This window comes from Arachis hypogaea, chromosome 9, assembly GCF_003086295.3.
Source record: "Arachis hypogaea cultivar Tifrunner chromosome 9, arahy.Tifrunner.gnm2.J5K5, whole genome shotgun sequence".
NCBI classification, from domain to species: domain Eukaryota; kingdom Viridiplantae; phylum Streptophyta; class Magnoliopsida; order Fabales; family Fabaceae; genus Arachis; species Arachis hypogaea.
Window position 1 is genome coordinate 15011355 of NC_092044.1, and position 26795 is coordinate 15038149.

The 26795-nt window shown below is 36.3% G+C and overlaps 1 protein-coding gene and 1 long non-coding RNA gene across 2 annotated transcripts; one reads left to right on the forward strand and one right to left on the reverse strand.

The window, feature by feature from the left end:
- Positions 1-9375: 9375 nt before the first annotated feature.
- Positions 9376-10419, reverse strand: LOC140175283 (uncharacterized). Its single transcript, XR_011865425.1, has 2 exons — positions 10284-10419; positions 9376-10167 (listed from the first exon to the last, which is right to left on the reverse strand). It is a non-coding gene; the product is annotated as an uncharacterized lncRNA (long non-coding RNA).
- On the forward strand, positions 10222-12756 carry LOC112710498 (dimethylnonatriene synthase). The gene is made up of 2 exons (XM_025762736.3): positions 10222-11270; positions 11931-12756. Exons 1-2 carry the CDS (start codon positions 10278-10280, stop codon positions 12558-12560), a joined length of 1623 nt encoding a protein of 540 aa, XP_025618521.1. The 5' UTR covers positions 10222-10277; the 3' UTR covers positions 12561-12756.
- Positions 12757-26795: the final 14039 nt, after the last annotated feature.

Consider the following 26795-nt stretch of genomic DNA (forward strand, 5'->3'; position numbering starts at 1 on the left):
CATCTTGGATAATGCTAGGTAAACAATTATTTTTTTAAATAATATGAACAACGGATGTTCAATTGACTGGGTGTGCAGATGGTTATCTTAATATTAAATTTAGACGGGTAATTTAAGAGTATAATGTATTTTTCCTTTATTGAATCCATTGTTCACAAAAATTATTGTCTATCTATACTTTTTCTTTTCAGCTCATCTTTCTTTTTAATGTTTTGTTTAAGCTTGTGACAAAAATAATACCGAACAGGTTGAAGATCATCTTAGAAAGATTGTTGGAGACTTTCAGAGCACTTTTGTCCCTAGTAGTTGCCTTCGAAACATTCCATTATATGCATAAGAAGAAGGTGGGGAATAAAAGATAAATGAGGCTGAAGTTAGACATATGGCAAAGGCTTACGACCATATAGAATGGCAATTTCTAATGATGGTTCAGCAAGCTATGGTTTTGCAAGCTACACATATATCAGTACTGTGTCTTTTTAATTACTACTCAATGGATGCCTCTCAAAGGAGTTCAAGCCATCAAGAGGTCTTAGGCATGGTGATAGCCTCTCCCCCTATTTATTTATTCTATGTGCTCTAAGTTTTTTCAAGATTAATGATGCAAGCTTAGGAAGGAAAGGCCTTACAATGAATCAAAATTGTTTTAGCACCCTAGATTTCTTATTTGTTTTTTTCATATGATAGTATTATTTTTATTAAATCTAGGTCAAGCCAAGCAGAGTGCGTCATTAGTCTTTAGATGTTTCAAAGCCTTCAACTATGCACTTTTATCCAAGCAGGGATGGAGATTAATTAAGAAAATGGAATCCCTGGCAACAAGAACGTTAAAGGCTCACCAACTCGAATGTCGGGTACACACCTAGCTATATATGGAGGAGCATCTGGGGCACTAAATGAGTGTTGGAACTAGAAGGATTATGGAGGATTGGCACATGGAGGAACAAAAAACTCTTTAAAGTGTGGAGCTCTCGGACTAGTTTTGGTCAAAAGCCACAGTGGACATCCTAATTGATTTAGAGACCAGAACATAAAAACATGCTTTCATATAGAATATATCCTACCATTTGAAGCATCACATATCCTAGCACTACCAATTGATATCCAGACACAACCAGACACATTTTACTTGAGACACAATAATGAAGTGTGTTTACTATTTAATCAAAGCAAAATTCCAAGAGGCAACCCAGAACAATGGAGTTCAAAGCCAGGAGGCAATATTTTAGAAATCATTTTGGAAGATAAAAAGAGGGTGGTCAATTGTATCACATTGTGTCCTAGGTGTTAGAAGTGGGAATAATTAGAATCACATCTATTCAGGAATGGTACCTAGACCAAAAAATTTTGGTTTTGCTTCCCTATTACATTGTGAACTAAGGCGGCAGGAGAAACGCTATTGAACCAATGGATCTTCTCCATTTTGGATCAAATTAAAAAACAAAGGAAATGATTATTCTTAGTTTGCTTAAACTTCATTTGGATTTCAAGGAATCATTTAATTTTTGATGCAAAACCTTCGTCGTAGCACCGCTTCTCGGAGAGCCTCACTGCCTTGTCCACTATCACGCTGGTAGTCGCAGGCTCCCTACCACCACGATCCCACAACCCATTGTTCTGGATCGGGCCTCATCCTGTGTTTAATAAACTGAATGTTGATGCATCTTTGCTTTTGGGTACAGCGATGGGAGTTGCCATCGTCATTAGAGACTATGATCGAGTGGTTGCAGCAATGGCGACAAAGGAGATCCCAATGGTTCTGTCTATTCATGAAGCAGAGGCTTTCGCCTGTTTTCTGGGTTTGAAATTTGGACTTGAAGGGTGCTTCTTTAACATTGTTTTGGAGAGTACTGCTCTATTGTTGTAAATGCACATTTAGACTCACACGCTCAACATGATAATTTTAGTCTTCTATTTTCAAATAATAAAACCTTTATACATAGGTTTAAGTCTTACCATTTTTCTCTTATCAAAAGAGATGATAATGTAGTCTCACATACTCTAACTTTTACCATGCCAAATATTTTGTGGCTAAATGATATCCCACTAGATATAAACACCAAAACATATATTATATTAGGAAGATATAGACACAAAATACATGTATACATATTTTATTTTTAACAAATAAATACACAAAATACACAAAATATTAAAAAATCCATAATACCCCCATCTTCTATCTTTACCACCATCACCACTAAAACTTTTAATTTACCACCACCTAATTTTTTTTTCTCAATCACCATCCATAAAACCAAAAATAAATTATCCATATATCGAAAAATTCTAATAATTTCAACAACAAATTCAATAATATTAAAAAAAAACAACAAAGAGGAATAATAAAAAAATTGAACTTTGTATTAGAAAAAAAATAAAAAAGTGGTAGAAAGAATGGACAAAAAGTAAAATTAGAGAGAATATCAGTAGCAGACTGAAGAGAAAGAGGGAAAGAGCCAGTGGTGCAACCCGCTGATGACATATCATCATGTCATGTTTTTCTATGTTTTTTATACAAGAAATTGATAATTAGTGCTTAAATAATGTATTCTTTTATGCTTAAATGGTATATTTTCTTGATCTATTGATTTTATAAATTTTATAGGAAAAAAGTGGAAAAAGAAGCAAAATAGCACAAAATCAGCTCAAAAGAAGAAAAGAAGGATTTTCGGGTACACTTTAAAGTTGAGCATGATGCCAGGGCATCTTAGGTGAAGGAAAGAGGAAGGTTGAAGACTGAGCATATAACGATGGAGAAGAAGCAATGTTGGTGGCCAAGTTGGACCACTAGCGTTGACTCAAACTTGGAAGAGAAACAGAGCACTCCGTTGTAAACAATGCTGATGCTCACGTTTGAGGCAGTGTTGGACGTCCAACGTTAACCCCAACGTGGTAAGAAGGACTTCAATTCTAGAGCTGCATGCAATTTGAGTGGCGCGTACGCGTCTATGACGCGTACGCGTAAAAAAAGCAAATTTTAGCATCCGGGCGGAAGCGTGCAGCACGCGTACGCGTAAATGAGTGTTTTTTACTCATTTACGCGGAAGCGCACGGTACGCGTACACGCCACAACCGAACGTTGGGAGTCCAACGTTACCTCAAACGCGGCCTCCAACGTCTGCGATGCCAAACTCAGAAGTTGGAGTTGAGAAATTTGAATCGACGCGAACGCGTCAATGCCACGTACGCGCGGATACAAAAATAGCAATGGGTGCCTAAGCACACGGTACGCGTACGCGCGGGTTGGCTGACATTGGCCCTCCAACGTTGAATCAAACATCAATAACAGCAAGCTTCCTGGTTTCGCTGGTTTATTCTACATGGCGTTTGAGTCAACGTTGACCCTCAAACGTTGACTCAAACTTGAAGCATTAGTATTCAAATTTTGCACAGATCTCTTCTCAACACAAAAGGGCAACCAATTGGAACCATCCTCAACCCAATTCCATCAAGGCAAAATCCAAATCAACAAAAGCCCCAAAGCAAGCAGAGCCCAATATTATCACTCAAAGGCACAAGAAACAATTAGATTAGGAATTTCATTTCATTTTGTAATTTGTTTTTAATTTCATTTTTGAAAAAGCCTATAGAAAGGCATCTGTTCCATTTTAAAAAGGAAGGATGGCTATGCTAGAGAGCAATAGGAATAGGGTAGAATAGAAAGTTCTCTTTGAAACACTTTAATTTTTCTGCACTTTTACATTTCAAGTATTACAATTCAATTTCAGAGTTTCATTTTCATTGAGCTTGATTCACTCTTCATTGCTTGCTTCATTGCTTTCTTTAATTTTCAGCATCCAACCCCCTTTTACATTTTGCTGCAATTTTACTTTTCTTGCTCTTTAAGTTTTCTACCCATTTACATTCTGCAATTTTAAATTCTTTGTTATTTACATTCTGTTGCTTCAATTTCACTTCAATTCACCAATGTTAGCTTGACTAAACTAATCACCCACTAAAGTTGCTTGATCCATCAATCCCTGTGGGATTGACATCACTCTTGTGAGTTATTACTACTTGATTCGACCCGGTACACTTGCCGATGAGTTTTGTGTGTGAAATCTAATTTTTCACCTCATCAAGTTTTTGGCGCCATTGTCGGGGATTGATTTATATCAACAATGATTAAGTGGGTGAGAAGTCTAGATTAAGCATTTTCTTTGTTTTGTTCTCTGTTTTAAGTTGAAACCAAGATGTTTGTGTTTTTGCCTCACTAAGAAATTTCAGTAATATTTACACTTAAGTAATTAAATAACTAGAACGAAGAAATAATAATAAAAAGGGTTAAGTATGATTTTGATCCCCCAATGTAGAGGCCGAAAATCAATTTCGTCTCCAACCTTTTTTTCGCTACAAAATGGTCCACAAAATTTCAGTTTGTTTTAAAATCGTCCTTTGGACAAAAATACCCTTCCTCTTTCACCCCCAAATCAACCAAACTCAACAGAAGCAGAATAGAAGCCCAAGCCAAACCAGAACCCACCACCACCACCACCATTATCATCATAGTCATCATCATTATCATCAGAACTTCCCCTAAAATCAACCAAAATCATCCAGAAGTCCAAGTTGAACTAGAACCCACTACCATTATCATCATGATCATGATCATGATCATCATCAGAACAACAAAATCAACCAAAATCAACCAGAAGTCCAAGCTAAACCAGAATCCACCACCACCACCACAATTATCATCATGGTCATCATCATTAGAAGAAGAAGAAAAACAACAAAACTCAAAACCCACCACCACCACCCTCACCTCAGAAAATCAAAACTTAAAAAATCAGAACAATCAAAACTCAGAACTATCAACAAAATTCAAAACTAAAACTCTTCATCTTTTATTAATAAAACTCAGATGCAATTATAATAATAAAAAATTCTCAAATTCATCTTCAATTACAAGAACAAAAAATCCATAAATATAATTACCGAAACAAACGACGAGACGAGGTGCGACAGCGAGAAAAAGGTGCGGCGAGACGAGGTGCAACGGCGAAGAGGAGGTGCGGCGAGACGAGGGCAACAGTAAAGGCGAGGTGATGACGTCGGCGAGGGCGAGGAGGAGGAGCAGAAACAGCTCGTAGCGCACGGTGACATCTAGTGGCAAGGACTGAACAACGAGGAGTAGGAGCTGCGGTGGCCCTTAGCTTTCTCTTCCGATCTCTCTCTTCTCTCAGCTTTCTCCTCTCTTGCTCTCTATTTTTCCTTCCGACCACAGGCGGCGGTGTGGCGGTGTGGCCTTTCCTCCCCTCTCCCCCGGATTCTCTTTCTCCCCCCTCCCCTTCCTTCTCTTTCTCGCTCCCCCCTCTCCCGATTCTCTTTCTCCCTCTGATGCCTTTATTTTTTTTTCTTTTTAATTTTATTTTATATTTTTTAATGAAGAGTAATTTAGTAATAAAAAATGGTTAATACTCAAATTCGTCCCTGAAAGATCACTCATTCTTCACATTAGTCTTCAAATAATTTTTTTTAGTCATATTAGTCCCTGAAAAATAAAATGTAAGTCAAATTAGTTCTTCCATCAGTTAGATGATGACGTGTCATGCCACGAGGCAGGCCAGTGACACGTGGCATGCCACGTGGCTGCTCAGTGACACGTGGCTGGTCAGTGACACGTGGCATGCCGCGTGTCACTTGACATGTAAAAAAGTTTTTTATAATCAAAATAGTTCTTGAAAGTTCAGACGTAAGTCATTTTCATCCCTAAAATTTTAAAAATTAATCAAACTAGTCCTTACATAATTTTTTTATAATATTAAATTTAAAATATTTTTTGATACTACTAATTTTAATATTATTTTTGAAACCTTAATAAACAAAATTCTCTTTACATAAAATAATAAAAATAACTAAATTTTTATAAAGTTATTTTGTCATTTGTATTTTAAAATTTTACATTTTCAAATTGTAATTTTTTTATGTGAATTTTTTTTATTTAAATGAGTTTATCAAATTATTATTGATTATATATTTAAAAATTTAATATTTTAAATTTTACTAAATAATATAGTAATTATTTTAAATTTTAAATCTTTTAAATTTTTTAAAATTTTAATTTTTATTATTGTTTAATTTATATAGTAAAACTCAATAATTATTGAAAAACTAATTTATGGAATCACTTTTTGAATTTTAATATTCTAATATAATTTTTTAAATATTTCATTTAAAACACAAGAAATTTTATTTTAATACGAAGCATATCAATTTATATAATGTACTAGTGCGGAGTAGCCTATGTTATGCATAGGTATAATGTTTTCTATTTCATTTTATCTCATTGATTTGTGAAATTAAAAGAAAAATTATATATCTATCTCAAACATATGAAACACACAAAAATTTATTATGATCTTTGCACATATTACGCTTAAGAAGCAATTCATTTAGCATATATATTAATAATAAAGCAACAAATAAATTTTCAATATTTTGTAAAGTTTGGAATTGAAGCAAAATTTGTGGATCTTCTTAAATTTTGACTCTAAGTATCACTACCATTACATCTTATATGTAAGTAATACCGTAATGGAAAAAAAAAAGATGTAGTAAAAAAAATAGTGGTATAACTTTGTTTAGGTTAACATATATAAATTTTGATTTTGAGCATATAATAATGTAATAACGTAAGAAAAAGGTTTTAGAATAGAAAAGAATAAGAGAGATTTTTAGAAGAATTAAAGGAGAGAGATAATTTTATTGAAAAAAATTTTAAGAAGAAAAGATACAATTACTAATGTTTTGTTTGTCAATTACATTTCTATTAAAATTATTAGTATAAAAAAATATTTCAAATTTAATATTATGAAAAAAATAAAAAATATATATAAGAACTAATTTGATTAATTTTTAAAATTTTAGGGATGAAAAAATGACTTACGTCTGAACTTTCAAGGACGATTTTGATTATAAAAAACTTTTTTAAATGTCAAGTGACATACCACGTGGCATGACACGTCATCATCCAAAGGACAGAAGGACTAATTTGACTTACATTTTATCTTTCAGGGACTAATATGACTAAAAAAATCATTTGAGGACTAATTTAAAAAATGAGTGATCTTTCAAAGACGAATTTGAATATTAACCCAATAAAAAAATAAATTTGATAAAAATGACGATTTTAAAACAAACTGAAACCTTGGAGACTATTTTTTAGCGAAAAAAAGGTCGGAAACAAAATCGATTTTCGGCCTCTACGTTGGGGACTAAATCACACTTAACTCTAATAAAAAAATAGATAATATTTTAAATAAATCTGTGACTTATTTATTTAATTACAGTTTAAAAAAATAATATTCTAATAACATATCAAAATTAAACTCTACAATTTATCATCTAATAATAAAAAAATATCTTCACAAAAAAATAATGATAAAATTTTGAGAGTCACTCACATAAAGACGTTTAAAACGTCTTTTTTTAAAAGACGTTTTTTAATAATTAAAATTTAACTTATATAATCAATCAAATTGTGTTATTTTTATCAAAATTAGACCAAACAAATCAATTTGACTGAAAAATCGATAAATCAAATCTTGAATCGATCTAAATTAATATTCTTTTTTATAGAAAATTATTATAATACTCTTATTATAAGAAATGACTAAAATATTTGTATTATATATATTAATTTTAAAAGTTTTAAATTTTAATTCTATGATGGCATTGAGAGAAGAGAAAGGTTAGAATTTAGAGTTTTAAAATATATATTAGAAATATTTTAAATTATTTTCTATAATAGAGGTATTATAGTTATTTTTATAAAAAAATATTAATTTAAATCGATTCAAGATTTGATTTATTAATTTTTTGGTCAAATCAATTTATTTTATTTAATTTTGACAAAAATAATACAGTTTGATTGATTATATAGATTGAATATTAATTATTAAAAAATATCTTTAAAAAAAATGTTTTAAGCGTCTCTCTATTTAAAATCTTTATATTTGTAAACATTTTGTGAGACGCTTTTTCCAGCAAAACATCATTGGTTCTTTGACTTCTTTGACTTCTTTCTGTAACAACCCCAACCATGTCTTATTATCCCTCCACTCTACTATTATATAAACATGTTATTTATAAGTTTAACTAATACACTAAGTCACCAGTATTATAAGCATTTGATTTAATTCTCATTATTCGATGTCAAAAAAGAAAAAAGAAAGCAAAACATAATCATCTAACCTTATTTTTCTTTTAAATAACCATTTAAATAGTATATGAAAAGATAGTTACACCAATAATATATTGTCCTAAAATTAAATAATTTTCTTGTAACACATGTTAATATAATACTACAAATCTCTTTCTTAAGAAAAAATGTTATACAAAAACAACTATTCTCGACTTTGAAGTTTAAAAACTATACAAGATAACTACATAAAAATTTAAAAAAGTATATTATAAATTCTTAATAATAAATTCAAAACTGATTGTTTGCTCCAATCTCCTTTACCAAGATTCCACCCCACGCCAAACCTGAATAATCGCTCTGTCTTGGTGCCCTTCGGACCCTCCAATAATATAATCCCAACACCGCTGCTCTTCGGGTTGGAGGGGACCAGCTACAGAACATGATGCCGTACTCGTTTGGTCACACAGGAATTAAAATTTGGTATCTTTTATACTGTCTACATTTTACTGGCAGAATTCAAACATAAAATAGTGTATCTTATCATACTTTATTTTTACTTTTAGACAAATTAGACACCATATTTATAAACATCAAGAAGATTTTCTTAAATTTTTTCCCAACATTGAGAAATATTTAATAGTTCTTTCTCTTTTATTATCTCAATATATATATTTTATAATGTAAGTAAAATTATTTTTATATAAAGGCTAACTTGTTATTTTATATTTTGGCAACTAGCATGTTTGAAAGTTCTCAGAACTCTTCTCAATCACTATGATATTTTGAAAAGCAAGTTTAAGAACTGCGAGGAAACATCCAAGTTGAAAGTTGAAACTAGTCAAGTTATAAGGATACTGACAGTTCTTTTACAACCAAAATTGAGTTTAAATTGACTAAATAATTCTCTATTTAGGTGGCAAATATGATAAAAATAAGACTAATTTAAAAAGAAAAAAAAGATAAAAATTAAAATTAAAATTAAAAAAGAAGTAAAATCATTTAAATCTTCTGCCATTATCTTGGATAATAAAACTGTGAAAGAAATAAAAAAATGCATTTATGTCCGAATATTACTAAGGTCTTGTAATGATTAGATCAACTTTATTTTTTTAATTATTGTATTCACACTTAGACAAAAATTGTGTTTATTACAGCCTTATAAGGTCAGTAGAAAGAAAAGAAATTATCCAAAAAAATAGAACTCAAAACGAAAGGACCAGCCAATGTTGAAGCAATTTCCTACTACTTGCCTTTCCTCTTTATTCATGAAGTCAAGGTCAAGCACTTGAAACGAAAAGAGTAAAATAATGAACAAGTCTACAAAGAATCTAAAGCTCCGTTTGGTTGATGTATTTGATGAGATATAGACACAGAGACACAGACATTAAAGATATAGACATAAAATATTTGTGTTTATGTATTGTGTTTGGCAAAAATAAAAAACAAGACACATATATTTAAAAAAAACTGAATTACCCTTTATTCAACCACAAGTTTTACCACCATTACAATACACCTATTATCCCAAACAATGCATGCCATCACCATTAAATTTTTATTTCTTCTAATAATTTTTTATTTCTTCTAATACCATCTTAAATTATCATTTAAATATTAAATATATAATTATTATTGAAAAAAAATAGAAAATTAAAGTTCAGAATTTATCAAAGATTAATCAAAATTTAAATAAATAAAAAAAATTAAATGTACAAATTTTTTTTTAAAAAAAATAAAAAAGTAAATTTAGTTGTAGAATCTAAAAGAGAAAGAGAAAAAAAATATTTGGGAAGATAAGAAGACAAATTTTAAAAACTCAATAAGGATAAAAGAGTAAAAAATTAGTGTCTCGCAAGTTGTGTCTCAGTGTCTCACCAAATTGGAGGTACACAAATTTAGTGTCTCCGTGTCCATCTGTGTCCTCCCGTGTCCTTCGAAAATCTGTGTCTCACCAAACCAAACAGCAGACATGTATCACTGTGTACCACTGTATCTATGTCTCAGTAACCAAACGCTACCTAAGGTTACACAGTACACACATACACAATAACACAACCAAAGTTAGTTAATTAGGATTAAGCATGCATCACACGGCAATAATTTTCTCTATAAATACATCCACTCACACATGTACCTTCATCATTCATATATTAAACACATAACATTCTTCCTTTATCTCAGTAATCCAAAAACCACGAACCCAAATATGGTTATAGATTTCTTATCTCCTGGCTTAATTCCAACCATAGCAACAATATTAGCCACTTTTGTGGCAGTCGACCTCCTCCTGCGCCATATTCGTGGCCGCCGATACAATCTGCCACCAGGCCCAAAACCATGGCCCATCATAGGGAACCTAAACCTCATTGGATCCCTTCCTCACCGGTCCATCGACGATCTTAGCAAAAAATATGGGCCCATCATGCATCTTTGGTTCGGCTCCCACCCTGTAGTTGTGGGTTCATCAGTAGAAATGGTCAGATCTTTCCTCAAAACCCACGACGCCGCCATAGCCGGCCGACCCAAATTCTCTGCCGGAAAATACACAACCTACAACTATTCCGACATAACATGGTCTCAGTATGGCCCGTACTGGCGGCAAGCGCGAAGAATGTGCTTAATGGAGCTCTTCAGCGCGAAACGCCTAGAGTCGTATGAGTACATAAGAAAAGAAGAGATGCGCAATCTGCTGAGTGATCTTGCCAACTCTAATAACACAACAGTGTTGTTGAAGGACCATCTTTCAACTCTAAGCCTCAATGTTATAAGCCGCATGGTGCTTGGGAAGAAGTACTCGGAGAAATCAGAGAACGCAATTATATCACCGGACGAATTCAAGAAGATGCTGGACGAGTTGTTCTTGCTGAACGGTGTGCTTAACATAGGGGACTTCATCCCTTGGATTCATTTCTTGGATTTGCAGGGATACGTAAAGAGGATGAAAGCTTTGGCTAAGAAGTTTGATAGGTTTATGGAGCATGTGTTGGATGAACACATTGAGAGGAGGAAAGCAGTGAAGGATTATGTTGCCAAGGACATGGTTGATGTTCTTTTGGAGCTTGCAGAGGATCCTAATCTTGAGGTCAAACTTGAGAGGCATGGCGTTAAAGCATTTAGTCAGGTACATATTGTACTCCCCAATCTCTTTCATCCTACTTTGTCCCCTAAGATAATGGATTAGAAATAAGGAAGGGAAAATGACATTTTGTTGAATTATTAGTGTTTTTAAATCATTGTCATAGTGGTCATCCCAGGAAAGTTGTCCAAGTTAAACTATCTTAACAATAAATAAATAAAAAATAAATGATAGTGGGCGGATATAGTAAACTTTGCCATGAGGTTAAGCAAACTTTTCTATTACCAAAAAAAAAAAAAAATCTTAAAAAATAAGACATTGTTAAATCTGTAACTTTTCTTAATTACTTTCAAAAAAGGATTGATTGGATCATATGTGAAACGATTAAAATTGTGACCAGTATATATTTCATTCATCAAATATGTAGAGGTTGAAATTGAGACTAAGTATAGCATCTTTTGAAAAAAAAGGGGGTAATATTTGCTCAACGAACTTTTTTAACTATGAACAAGAAGAAGCAAAAACAAATTTAACAAATATTCATGCTCAATTCGGAGTTACATTGTGTGTGTATATATATATACACTTAATAACACGATCTCTTTGCGCATTGATTAGAATCACCTATTTCATTACTTGCACCGTTGATACTAAAAAGTTTGATTGAATAATTTGTTGATCCACTTTGATATAAATATTGAGTAGGATTTAATAGCTGGTGGAACAGAGAGCTCTGCAGTTACTGTAGAATGGGCAATTTCGGAAATGTTGAAAAAGCCAGAGATTTTCAAAAAGGCAACAGAAGAACTAGACAGAGTGATAGGAAGAGAGCGATGGATTGAAGAGAAAGACATTGTTAATTTGCCTTACATTAACGCCATCGCTAAGGAGACAATGAGGTTACACCCGGTGGCACCAATGCTGGTGCCCCGGAAAGCCCGCGAAGATATTAAGATCGACGGCTATGATATCCCGAAAGGGACACAAGTGCTAATCCATGTTTGGACCGTTGGCAGAGATCCCGAGATATGGGACAACCCAACTGAGTTTCAACCCGAACGATTTCTTGGTAAGGATATTGATGTGAGAGGCCATGACTATGAGTTGTTGCCATTTGGTGCTGGTAGAAGAATGTGTCCGGGTTACCCTCTTGGACTCAAGGTGATTCAATCAAGTTTGGCTAATTTGTTACATGGCTTTAATTGGAGACTACCTGATAATATGAAAAAAGAAGACTTGAATATGGAGGAAATTTTTGGGCTTTCAACTCCAAAAAAATATCCTCTTGAGGTGGTCATAGAGGCTAGACTTCCTAACCGTCTTTATTCCATCTGAGTGCTAGGGTTAAGTGTTTTGGAATAATTGTGAGCATTGTGTGCTGCTATGAAGTTTAATTTCATGAACTCCCTCTCTCCTTTCCCCAAGAGAAAAATAAGAACTACTTTGGATCATATTGTTATGATGGTCAATAGGACCTCCAAAACTAGCAAGAGATGGTTATGATTTTTTATCTATGATCATGGTTGCAGTATCTAAATTCTAACATTTTAGATTATATCTTTTTTTTCGTGATCATTGATTATTCTATGATTACGCGTAAAAATTATGACCATACCTTAATCTATAGTCACGATTTTACTGTGACCATAGCTTATCTATCGTCATTCTATTTTAAAATCGTAACCATAGATTAGGCTGTAGTCACCTTTTTAAAAAATTGTGATCATAGCCTACTCTATGGTTACTCCTGTTTTAAACTGTGACCATAGCTTATTCTGTGGTCACTCTTTTATATAATAGTAACCATAGTTTATCTATGATCATCCTTTTTTAAAACTTTGACCATAGCCTTCTCTATAGTCATGATTTTAGCATGACCATAGCTTATTTATGGTCACTTTATTTTAAAACTGTAACCATAACCTATTCTATGGTCACTCCTGTTTTAAACCGTGATCATAGCTTATTCTATAGTCACCCTTTTATATAACCGTGACCATAGCTTAATCTGTAGTACGGTTTTAACATGATCATAGATTATCTATGGTCATTCTATTTTAAAACCTTGACCATAGTCTTCTCTATGGTTTTTCTTTTGTAAAATGGTCACGGTTTTAGCGTGACCATAACTTATAATTCACTCTATGATCACCCTTTTGAAAAATCGTGACCATAACCTTATCTATAGTCACGATAAAAATCGTGACCATAATTTATCTATGATCATCCTATTTTAAAACCACGAGCATAACTTATTCTGTTTTCTAAGATTTAATTTTTTTAAAAAAAATATAATGACATTCTAGAATTATGATCATCACAAAATAAGTCTAAAAAGAAGGAATTCAAGAAATCTAAATCATAAAATTTACATTATAAGTTAAATATGTTTTTAGTCCAAATAACACATTAAAATATGACGTAATTTATTCATTACATATAATACGAATAAAATCTCTTAAAAAAAGTACAGAAGACATAAAAATATTAAATTTAGATAATTAAAATGTATATGAGACCCATCCTGTTTCATATGAAACATAATATTTTTTCATACCATATCTTCTTGTTCGCAAAAGAAACAAATATATTAAAACAGAACAAAATATTTTTAATGACACAAAACAATTGAGTAATGAATATATAACATAAGTTTAATAAGTCAATCAATATTAAAAAAAGACTATATTAACAAGTCAATTAAAAATAGAAAGGTACCCGTGAAAAAAAAATTTTCAATGACAATGAGGGAAGAAAAAAATATTTAAGTCAACTAATGTAGTTGTGTCTTACTCTATTTAAAATCCGATACCAATATTCTAAGTATACCATCCTTAATGAGCTTCTTAGTTGGAGAATTGGATTTGGAGGGAATTGGGAGAAACGATGCTGTTTGGGTGAGGGGTTTATAAAAAAAAATTGAAAAACTGTGACCACAAATATGTTTACCTCACTTCTCAAAATTTAGTCACTATTTTATAAAATCGTGAATATAAATTTTTTTAGGTCATTTTTTTTTCAATTGTGATCATAAATTTTTTTAAAGTATTTTAAAATTGTGATTATAAATTTCTTTAAGTCACTTCTAAAATCGTAACCATAGGTCTTTTTAGGTTATCATTTTTTTAAAAGCTATGATTATAAATTTTTTTTGTTACCTTCAAAACCGTGATCATAAATTTCTTTAGGTTACTCTAATATTGTGATTATAAATCCTTTTAGGTCACTCTTATTTAAAAAATCGTGACTATCTTTATAAAAAATTTTTGTTGGGTCTTGATTCTTCGATATTTTTATAGTCGAATAAATTTTTATCACTAAATTAGTTTATAATTTTTTATTTTATTAAAAAAATTATTACATTAAATTTTGTTACAATATTAAATAAATTGATTGCTATTATTATTTAATAAAAACATAAAATTTTAAAGAATTTTAAAAATTTTCATATCAATTTTTTATATATAAAAAAATTGATGTAAGAATAAATTTGTGTAATATAATTGTTCATACCCTGGCCCAACGCAAAGGTCCAGGTCCAACTAAAAGGCCTAATCTAAAGGATTAGAGCCTAGCTAAGTGCCGACCTTCACATAAGAAGTCGGTGCCAACCACGACTTGGTCTGAAGAGGTCGGATGTGAGGTTAGCTGGCAGATAAACACTCATTCAAATGAGTAACCGCCCCTAAAATCTCTCTAACCGCCTCATAAAGCCATATCTTAACCTCCCCAAGATAATAGGGACGGTTACCACCCTAAAGATACGGCACTACACCAACGGTGGTTATTGGCTCACCACTATAAATACACTGACACCCCTCAGGTATCTCTAAGTTCCAATACTCTCTAAGACCTGCTCACACCCTTGCTAACTTAGGCATCGGAGTGTCTTTGCAGGTACCACCCCCCATTCACACGCGAGCACAGGTCGGACGGAGCCTCCCGAGTTGCAGACCTACCCGGAGTTCTCCTCCATCACACACTTGGGCCGCCATACGCCATTCGTCGTATTAATCTCCGGTTACCTACCGTAACATTGACGCCGTTGCCGGGGACCCGCGAGATCATCCCTCGATGGCAGATAGATCCCATGAAGAAGGCCATGTCGAAACAAATTCTGAGCAAGAGAATCTAGACATGGGCAATGACAATGAAGACACAGCCCAACATCAAGACAATGATCAACACAGAGAGGGTACCTCCGGAGTAAAGAATCCGAAGGTAAATTCCTCAGAAGGGCGTGAATCAGAAAAAGGCGGACCAGCTCACGTAGCTGAACTAATGGGATTAGTCCATAGCCGCCTGGAGCAATTAGAACAAGAGCGGGAGAGGCAAAAGGAAACCGAAAGGTACCTCAAAGAGGAGATGGAACGGCGAAAAGAGTTAGAAAGAAAACTCTTGCAGCTAGAATCCTCCCTCAAGAACTCCCGCGATGAAGGAGAAGATCAACTCCCGGGCGGAGAAGATCCTTTCAGCGAGGACATAATGAGGGCAAAAGTTCCAAGGAACTTCAAAAGCCCTGATATGGACTTCTATGATGGAACTACGGATCCAAAGCATCATCTTAGCAACTTCAAAAGTCGGATGTATCTAGCTGATGCCTCCGACGCTACGAGATGCAAGGCTTTCCCGACCACTTTATCGAAAGCAGCAATGAAGTGGTTCGATAGCCTTCCCCCAAGATCCATCACTAGTTTTGAAGACCTCTCAAGGAAATTCTTGATGAGGTTCTCAATCCAAAAAGACAAGGTAAAACATGCGCCGAGCCTCCTGGGAATAAAACAGGAGGTCGGAGAGTCTTTACGAGCCTATATGAAAAGGTTCAACAAGGCATGTTTAGAGATCCAAGACCTGCCCACGGAGGCAGTAATAATGGGGTTAGTCAACGGACTTAGAGAAGGCCCCTTCTCACAGTCCATATCCAAAAGACACCCCGTTTCTCTAAGTGATGTACAAGAAAGGGCCGAGAAGTACATCAACATGGAAGAAAATGCAAAGCTAAGAGACCTGAGTTCGCGACCTGGACCCACTTCCTCCTCTAGGGAGAGAGAAAGGGAAGTCAAAAAGAAGGAAGAACTCGGTCTCGAGAGGCCCAGGAAATATCACTCTTATACTCCTCTAAAGACTTCTATAGTGGACGTATACAGAGAGATTTGCAACACTGAAAGGCTGCCACCCCCAAGACCTATTAAAAACAAAAAAGGGGGAAGCCGCAGCGAGTATTGCGAGTACCATAAAATATACGGCCACTCCACCAACGACTGTTACGACCTCAAAAATGTGATAGAAAAGCTGGCTAGAGAAGGTCGGCTTGACAGATATCTCATGGAGAGGTCGGACATCCATGGAAAGAGAAAGCGAGATGATATGGATAGGAGAGATCCACCACCACAGACCCCTGAGAGACATATCCACATGATCTCAGGAGGATTTGCGGGAGGTGGAATCACCAAATCTTCTCGCAAAAGACATCTTAAAAGAGTCTATCAGGTCGGGGATGAGACACCCGACCTCCCCACTATATCATTCACAAAAGAGGATGGGCAAGGGATAATCCCCGGGCACGATGATCCCGTGGTGATAACTATGATCCTAGCAAATGCCCATCTCCACAGAACCCTAGTAGACCAAGGAAGCTCGGCGGACATCCTTTTCAAGCCCGCCTTTGACAAACTAGGGTTAGATGAAAAAGAGCTGAGAGCCTACCCCGACACCCTATATGGGTTAGGGGATACGCCAATAAAACCACTGGGATTTTTACCCCTTCACACCACCTTTGGAAAGGGGGAAAAGTCAAGAACTCTAAGCATAGACTTCATAGTCATCGACGAAGGGTCAGCCTACAATGCCTTAATTGGCAGGACTACCCTTAATCGTCTTGGAGCAGTGGTATCAACTCCCCACCTTTGCATGAAATTCCCGACTCCAGGAGGAATAGCAACGGTAAGGGGAGATCAAAAATTGGCAAGAAAGTGCTATAACGAAAGCCTAAATCTGAGAGGGAAGGGCAAAGAAGTCCACACCATAGAGTTAGGTGGCGCAAGAACCAGAGAAGAGCTACGACCCCAGCCGGGAGGAAAAACCGAGGAGATACAAGTCGGAGAAGAGGAAGGAAAAAACACTTACATAGGAGCCAACTTAGGGGAAACCCTAAAACAAAGGTTGGGTGAACTCCTAAAAGCTAATTCCGACCTCTTCGCCTGGAAGGCTTCCGACATGCCCGGGATTGATCCCGAGCTCATGTCCCATAAGCTCTCGGTTTACCCAGGATCCCGACCTGTACAGCAGAGAAGACGCAAGCTCGGCCCAGAGAGGGCCTCAATAGTAGAAGAACAAGTACAGGTGCTCCTGGAAGCCGGCTTTATTAGAGAGGTCAAATACCTGACGTGGCTAGCCAATGTAGTGCTAGTTAAAAAACAAAATGGTAAATGGAGAATGTGCGTCGACTATACCGACTTAAATAAGGCATGTCCTAAGGACCCTTATCCTCTACCGAGTATTGATACCCTGGTGGACTCTAGCTCGGGGTACCAATACTTATCGTTCATGGATGCCTACTCGGGATACAACCAAATCCCGATGCATGAACCCGACCAGGAGAAAACATCGTTCATCACACCAAAAGCCAACTATTGCTACGTGGTCATGCCATTCGGACTGAAGAATGCAGGAGCCACGTACCAAAGGCTGATGAACAAAGTGTTTTCCCCCCATTTAGGGAACTTAATGGAGGTATACGTCGACGACATGTTAGTAAAAACCAAACAAGAAGTCGACCTCTTAACCGACCTCTCGCAAGTCTTCAACACTATAAGGGTGCATGGGATGAGACTAAATCCCGCAAAATGCGCCTTCGCAGTAGAAGCAGGGAAATTTCTAGGCTTCATGCTAACACAAAGAGGGATTGAGGCCAATCCCGACAAATGCCAAGCCATCCTAGAAATGAAAAGCCCGACTTGTTTGAGAGAGGTTCAACAGCTCAATGGCCGACTCGCAGCCCTCTCCAGATTTTTGGCAGGATCGGCACTAAAATCCCTTCCATTATTCTCCTTATTAAGGAAGGGATGCCAGTTTGAATGGACTCCGGAATGTGAGGAGGCGTTCCAAGAGTTCAAAAAATTCTTAAGCCAACCTCCTATCTTAACCCGACCAGTACCGGGAAAAGACCTTGTCCTATACTTATCCGCCGCAAACAGGGCTGTCTCATCGGCCCTGATCAGAGAGGACGAGGTCGGGCAACACCCGGTCTATTTCACCAGTAAGGTTCTACAAGGTCCTGAGCTAAGGTACCACAAACTAGAGAAGTTTGCTTACTCCTTAGTGGTAGCTTCACGAAGGCTACGACCCTACTTCCAGGCTCACACAATAAGAGTCCGTACGAACCAGCCCATGAAGCAAATCCTTCAAAAGACGGATGTTGCAGGGAGAATGGTTCAATGGGCGATAGAGCTCTCCGAGTTTGATTTGAGATACGAAACTCGGACTGCAATTAAAGCCCAGTGCCTCGCCGACTTCATCGCAGAATACGCAGGTGAACAAGAGGAAAAACCGACTACATGGGAACTCTATGTAGACGGATCCTCCAACAAAACAGGGAGCGGCGCAGGCATAATATTGGTAGATGAAAAAGGAACCCAGATAGAGGTCTCCTTAAAATTTGCATTCTCGGCTTCAAACAATCAGGCAGAATATGAGGCCTTGATTGCCGGATTAAAATTAGCAGAAGAAATTGGTGCTACAAAGGTGATGATCTACAGCGACTCACAAGTGGTGACTTCCCAAATAAGTGGAGAATATCAGGCGAAGGACCCCAATATGAAGAAATACTTGGAAAAAACCTTGGAACACCTTGGGCGCTTTACGGAAACCGAGGTTAAACACATAACTCAGGATCTAAATAGCAGAGCCAACGCCCTATCCAAGTTAGCAAGTACCAAGCCCGGAGGGAACAACAGAAGCCTGATTCAAGAAACCCTACAAGAGCCCTCGGTATCAAAAACAGAGGATGAACAAGAGGTACTTGAGGTAGTCGGCCTAAACCTCGGATGGATGAATCCCTTAGTCGAATACCTGAAATTTGACATCCTCCCCAAAGAGGAGAAAGAAGCTAAAAAGATCCGAAGGGAAGCACAACATTATACTTTGGTGAGAAATGTCCTTTACAGAAGAGGGATATCAACACCATTGCTGAAGTGCGTACCGACCTCAAAGACCACCGAGGTGTTGGAGGAAGTACATAGTGGGATCTGCGGAAACCATCTCGGAGCAAGGTCGCTGGCCAGGAAAGTAATCCGAGCAGGATTCTATTGGCCGACCTTGCAGAAAGATGCAATAGACTTTGTGAAAAAATGCCAGCCATGCCAGATGCATGCAAATTTCCACGTGGCTCCACCAGAAGAGCTCATTAGTATAACTTCCCCCTGGCCTTTCGCAAAATGGGGAATGGATTTGCTAGGTCCTTTTCCCCAAGCACCGGGGCAAGTCAAATATTTGATCGTGGGAATAGATTACTTCACAAAGTGGATAGAGGCAGAACCACTAGCCACTATCACCGCTCAAAGAAGTCGCAGGTTCCTCTACAAAAACATTATCACAAGGTATGGAATACCTTATTCTATCACTACAGATAATGGAACCCAATTCACCGACGCCACCTTTAGAAGTCTGGTAGCCAGTATGAAAATCAAGCATCAATTCACCTCGGTAGAACACCCACAAGCCAATGGGCAAGCCGAGGCAGCTAACAAAGTCATACTGGCAGGATTGAAGAAGAGATTACAGGAAGCAAAGGGAGCTTGGGCTGAAGAGCTCCCCCAAGTGCTGTGGGCTTATAGGACAACCCTCCAATCCGCCACAGGAGAAACACCCTTCCGACTAGTCTACGGTGTAGAAGCCATGATTTCCATAGAAATCAATGAGCAAAGTCCAAGGGTAATTCTCCATGATGAAGTCGGAAATGTACAGGGGCACAAAGAGGAGCTTGATTTGCTCCCCGAAGTCCGAGAAGATGCCCAGATAAGAGAAGCGGCACTAAAGCAAAGGATGACTACCAGATACAACAAGAAAGTCATTCGAAGAACATTTGCCTTAGATGATTTGGTCCTATCAGAAACGACATTGGAGTCAACAAATCGGGAGAAGGAAAGCTCGCCGCAAATTGGAAAGGGCCATACAAAATCAAGGAAGTGTTAGGAAAAGGTTATTATAAAGTAACCGACCTGGATGGCACTGAGCTACCAAGGTCGTGGCATGCTTGTAATATGAAAAGGTACTACAGTTAGAAGCGAACTCTACTCCCTGATGTACTATTTTCCCAGCTTCATGATTTTTTCCCAAAAAAGGGTTTTTTCTGGAGAGGGGTTTTTAACGAGGCATCATAGTAGAGGCTAAGGGAAACATATTGTCAAGACCCTTAGTAGCGAAAAGGTACCTTCCAAATTAATAAAGATCTTTTTTACAATATCTCTCTTAATATCCTCCTTTATTTTTTATAAGTCTTTCTACGAAACGCGCCGACTTAAGCTCGACAAAACGTGAAAATCCCATGAACCGACCTAACATGGTCGTCAGAATGAAACGACGAGGTACAAGTCGGTGTAAAGAGGTTATATGAGTTGATCGTATTAAACTCGGGAACTATCCGACTCCTAAGTCGAAAGGAAATCCGAGTAAGACAAACTCGAAAGGGCTCCGAGTAAAGAAAACCGAGCTCCGAGTAGATGAAAAACGCATCACAAAAATAACCTAAGTCATGAAAACTCACCAAAGCAAAGTTGAGTATAAAGGATAACAAAAGAGATATGAAAACCTGGAAAAGTTTAAAGTTTGCATACAAGCCTTTGCATGAAAAAGGCTCGAGAGAACAATGCGAGCTAACAAAAGGTTTTTTCCGAAAAGATCAAACATATTCAAAATAGAAAAGCATGTACACGCGCAAAGTAACCTAAGCCCTTATCCAAAAAAGGGCACCTACTTCATTTAAAAAACCCTTATCCAAACAAAAAAGGGCATTTATTTTGTTTAAAACCCTTATCCAAAAAAGGGCACCGAACAGAATATTTTGTTTACGGCCCTAAAAGGCCAGAAGAAAATTGTTCACAACCACCAACAAATAAATAGAAGTTTAAAAAAGGGGGGACCCACAGGCCGGGCCCCCATATAGCCATAAAACAGAAGTCATTTTTTCAAAGTTGAAGAGGAATCACCACCACTAGGAGAAGCACCACCAGGACCGGGAGGAGGAGCCAAAGAGGAAGTCGGGGCAAGGATTGAAGAACTCGGAGCATCTTTGGAATGAGGAGGAGACTCAATAATCCTCTGCCCCCGAGTCTTCAAGTCAGACTCGGAAACGACCTCGGGGACAGGGGGATCAACGATGGCGCCATCAATAACTACCTTGTCGGGATGTAAAGGAGAAAGGTCCAAGTCGGGAGCGATGACTCTGACTTGTTCCAGGAAAATTCTCCAAGACTCCTCGGCACCCTCGGCGATAGAATCCTCCAACTCGGCGTATGCGTTCCGGGAATTCAGCAAGTCCTTCCTCACAGCAACAATATCTTGAAACAAGCTGTGGTAGCTCTCTTGCGCTGTTTTCCTCAAATTTGCCTCCAAGGTGCATTGAGCCCGCAGCTTACCCTCCTCCTCCTTAAGGTGATCCCTCTCCTTCCTCAGTCTATCTCTCTCCTCCTTCAACTCTTTTTCATGCTTTTCATAAATAAGAAGTCTCCCCTCTAGCTCCTCAACCTTCGAGGATGCCCCCAAAGAGCTGAGGGGAGCCTTCTCAAAAATGTCCAAGAGTTTGCTACAAACACCCGCTGTCCTAAAACTCTCCTCGGCCATGGCGGTAAGGTGGTTTCGAACAGAAACATCATCCATACTTATAAAAGGATAGATGTTCTTTCGAACGAATGCCAAAGCATCCGCCTTAACCCCACCATCAAAAGAAGAAGAGCCAGACTCTGAAGTCTTGCGCTTCTTCTTCTCAGGCTCAGAGAGAGTTTGGACAGAAGGGGGTGGTCGGGGCAAACTCGAGGAAGAAATGACAAGAGGTTGAGAGGGAGTACCCACATTCTTAGGAGGAGGAGGAGGAGGTGGAGAGATGACCGTCTTGGCCCTAGCCCGGGACTTCGCCTTAGCCTCCTGGACCCTTTGGTAGGCCTCCTGAGCGTTCTTTTTTGCCATATCTACAAAAGAAACAACCAAGTTACAAGTCGGTAAAATACAAGTCGGCGTAAACAACTCGGAAATAAAAAATGCCTGTGCTACCTATGCAAGATTGAACAAAAGTCGACGTCCCCTGAAGGATTTTCCTCGTGTCTAAGTATGGGGCCCTCCCCCATGCTTCTCGGAAAAACCCCACAATGGCCGCCTCCACCTCGTCTAGGTCATCTAGACCAATCTTTTCGCAAGGGGAGGCCGGCAACCAGTAAAGGGGAAAGCGGGGGGAGGAATGCTCGTCCAGAAAAAAGGGGTGGTGACCCTCTACGGCTTGAACTTTGAAGAAGAAGTTTTTGAAGTCGTGGAAAGATTCATAAAAAAGGGTGAAAATCCTCCGACCTTGAATGGCTCGGAAGGATACCCATTGTTGTTTGTTGTTTAGCCCACTAAAGGGCTTAGTCATATGAAAAAGATAAAAGAAAATTCTCAAGGAAGTCGGAAAGTCCAAAGCATGGCTTATAAACTGATAGATCTTCAAAAAACCCCAAGAATTGGGATGAAGTTGAGTAGGGGCAACTTTACAGTGGTGCAAAACGGATATCTCGAAATCGGAGAAAGGAAGAAAAACACCCAAACGGGTGATCATACATTCATACATGAAGAAAAAATGAGGGGCCGCCTCATTAACTCTCCCAAAACAGACCCGGTCTTCAGGACCCGGGAGTATCAGTTCATATTTCGGCTCGTTCTCCTCTGAAGTACAGAGCCTGTGATGAGTGCGAAGGTGAGTGATGAACTCAGCGTCGACCAACGGCTCCTCCCCAAGGACCGTAACGTCAACCCACTGAGAAAGAATGTCTATGGAGGCCATTTTTTATGTAAAGAAAAGTGGCAGAAACCTACAAAAAGGGGAAAAAAGAAAAAAAAAATCAAAAAACACGGCCCCTAAAGAGAAGAAATACGAAACTGAAGTCTATGGGTCAACCTATCCACTCGCTAGACAAAACATGCAAACATAAGGCATGACATGGAAAAAGCAAAACTAACCTTTATCCGAAAATGAAGGTTGGAGAAGAACAGAAGTCTTCGAACGCAAGAATGCAGCACGAACAATATAAGGAGAAGTTTGAAAGATTGCAGAAACGGAAAATAGAAAGAGAGGGAAAGTATTTATAAATACACCCAGGGGCATAATGGTAAAAACGGAGCAGTCATTAATGAGATTGCACCGTTACCAAAGCCCTCAACACTTCCCCAACGGACACGACGCTTGAATTGACGTAACTGTCAGAAACTAAAAGTCGCGAAAATCACGTCGGTTTCCAAGACCCGCATTCTTTCAAACAAGTCGACTACGCACCCGAGTTGAATACTTGAACCCACACTTTAAAGAAAATTTGGGCTCAAGTAGGGGCACTGTTCATACCCTGGCCCAACGCAAAGGCCCAGGTCCAACTAAAAGGCCTAATCTAAAGGATTAGAGCCTAGCTAAGTGCCGACCTTCACATAAGAAGTCGGTGCCAACCACGACTTGGTCTGAAGAGGTCGGATGTGAGGTTAGCTGGCAGATAAACACTCATTCAGATGAGTAACCGCCCCTAAAATCTCTCTAACCGCCTCATAAAGCCATATCTTAACCTCCCCAAGATAATAGGGACGGTTACCACCCTAAAGATACGGTACTACACCAACGGTGGTTATTGGCTCACCACTATAAATACACTGACACCCCTCAGGTATCTCTAAGTTCCAATACTCTCTAAGACCTGCTCACACCCTTGCTAACTTAGGCATCGGAGTGTCTTTGCAGGTACCACCCCCCATTCACACGCGAGCACAGGTCGGACGGAGCCTCCCGAGTTGCAGACCTACCCGGAGTTCTCCTCCATCACACACTTGGGCCGCCATACGCCATTCGTCGTATTAATCTCCGGTTACCTACCGTAACAATAATAAAAATTTAGAGACTAATTTAATTAAAATTTGTAAAAATTTAAAGTATCCGAATATAAATTTTGTAAGAATTGATTTGTGATATTATTATTATTGAATTTTAAAACAGGGTCTTTGCTCTATGAAAATTGTACTAAAATACAAAAAGTAACATCAGCCAACAACCTTAGACAAGACAAGGTCATCAAGCATATCTAAAAATTCGAAGGCTTAAAAAAAATCACATCAATAATGCAGAACTAGTTGGACCCCATGTTCAACCAATGATTTATCTCGTACATTTTCAAATATATATATAGGTCACACTACGGTATAGATTTAGATATACACCTTCCAACACGTGTATTTTGTTTTTATGTTAAGAAAGCAGTTTGGCAACTTCGGTAGCTTAAAAAGTTGGCGGCTTGGTTAGATATAAGGAAAGAAAAATCATTCATGTTGGACCTTCTTTGTATATAGGGGTTGGTTCTTGACTCCTAAAACTTTTTTTTTCTTAACGAATCCTGCAACAAAAATAGAGAAAGAGTTTTAATACCAATAACAATATATTAATTAACTAAGACAAAACAAAATATTAATTAGCTAAAATATGGATTTAATTGATACAATTATTTTTTAAAAAATTATGGCATATATGCTTTTTAATTGATGAAAAAAATTGGTAACTAATTTCATATATTATAATCAAAGAGAGTTTTCTCTTGTATAATTCAAAAAGATTAAAATACTAAATTGGTTTTCTACATTTGGGTGAAATTCTGTTTTGGTCTTTAAGTCTTAAAGTGTTCTAATTTGAATTAAAAAAAGTTTCATTTAGTTTTAATATAATCCTACTATGAGGTCAAAGTTAAATAATGAACGGAATGTACTACATAATAGCAGTATAAGAATAAGATTGATAATATGGAGAATAAGTACAAGCTCCAGAGTCACAAAATCAACCGTGAATGCCTCAATACATTTATTTATCATTCTTCTTACGATTTAAATAAAATATTTTCTATAAAACTAAAGAGAATGATAAATGAATGTATTGATGCATCCACGGTTGATTTTGTGCTTCTAAAATTTATACTTGTTCTCCAGATTATTGATCTTCTTCTTGTACTGCTGTTATGTATGATATTCTATTAATTATTTAATTTTGATCTCACGGTGAGACTACATTGAAGCAAAATGAAATTTTTTTATTCAAATAAGACACTTTAAACTTTAAGGACCAAAACAGGATTACGTCCAAATATAAGAGACCAATTTATTAAATAAATCTCATTTATTAAATTATATATATAGATAGTGCATATAGAGATATGACCATTGAACTAACTCATTTTGAGAATTATTCCTAATGGTTATAATTACCGTATATTTGTCAATAGGATATTCTCAATTTTATCCCCCCGTCAATTTTATTAATGGATCTCTAACGGCAGGACAACATTGAGTCTATTTTGAAACGTTAGAGACTTAAATAGGAAGATTGAAACGTTAGAGACAACTTTAAGACTTACCCCAAATGTTAAAGACAAAAATAATACTTTACTCTAAATCAAATATGACCTAATTAAATAGGAGAAAAAATTGAAGGAGTTGAAATAAACCAAATATGACACAAGTTTTTAACTCCCTCATATGACTAAAATATATTATAAGGGAGTTGAATTGTGTTTTTTGGTCTAATTAAGAATCAAAGACAATATACATTTTAAAAACATAACAACTTTTTAATTTTTTATTTCAAATTTGTTCACTCATGTAAGTATCTCACTTAATTACGAATTTAAAAAAAAAATTCAAGTCAATTTCACCACAGTCAAACCTAAGATCCATTTACATATAAACATTACATAATTAGACTTTTTTTTATAAAATTTATCTTTGTTTATGTTTTTTAGTCATTTTAAGACATGTACCAGTATATAAATTAAATACTATTAGAATTAGAAGCTTTTAACATATTAATAAAAAAGTAGTTAAATAGTATGTAAATAATTAAAAATATGCCAATTTTTAAATGTACTTAATAATTGAATAAATAAAATGTTATTATTATTAACAATTTTAAGCATGATATATATACGACACAATATAAATATATGAATAAATAAATTTGCAAGTAATTAAAAGGGATACAAAATCATGAATAGAGAAATGGTAATAAGTTGAATTAGAATATGAACAATAATGCTATATAGCCACTAGCAAATATTATTATTTTTTATCAGTAATAATTTGCATCTGTATTTATAGATATCTTATATATAGAAGCATATAATTTATATCTATTTTTAATTATTTATTAAAATTTTGCACACATGAACTAATACAGTTTGTATCTATATTTTTTAGAATTTGCATATATAAATTAATAAAATTTATTTGTTAAAGGTAATTTAATATTTGTACCGATTAAATAATAACCAAAATTATTAAAAATTGTTAACCCAATAATTTCTCTTA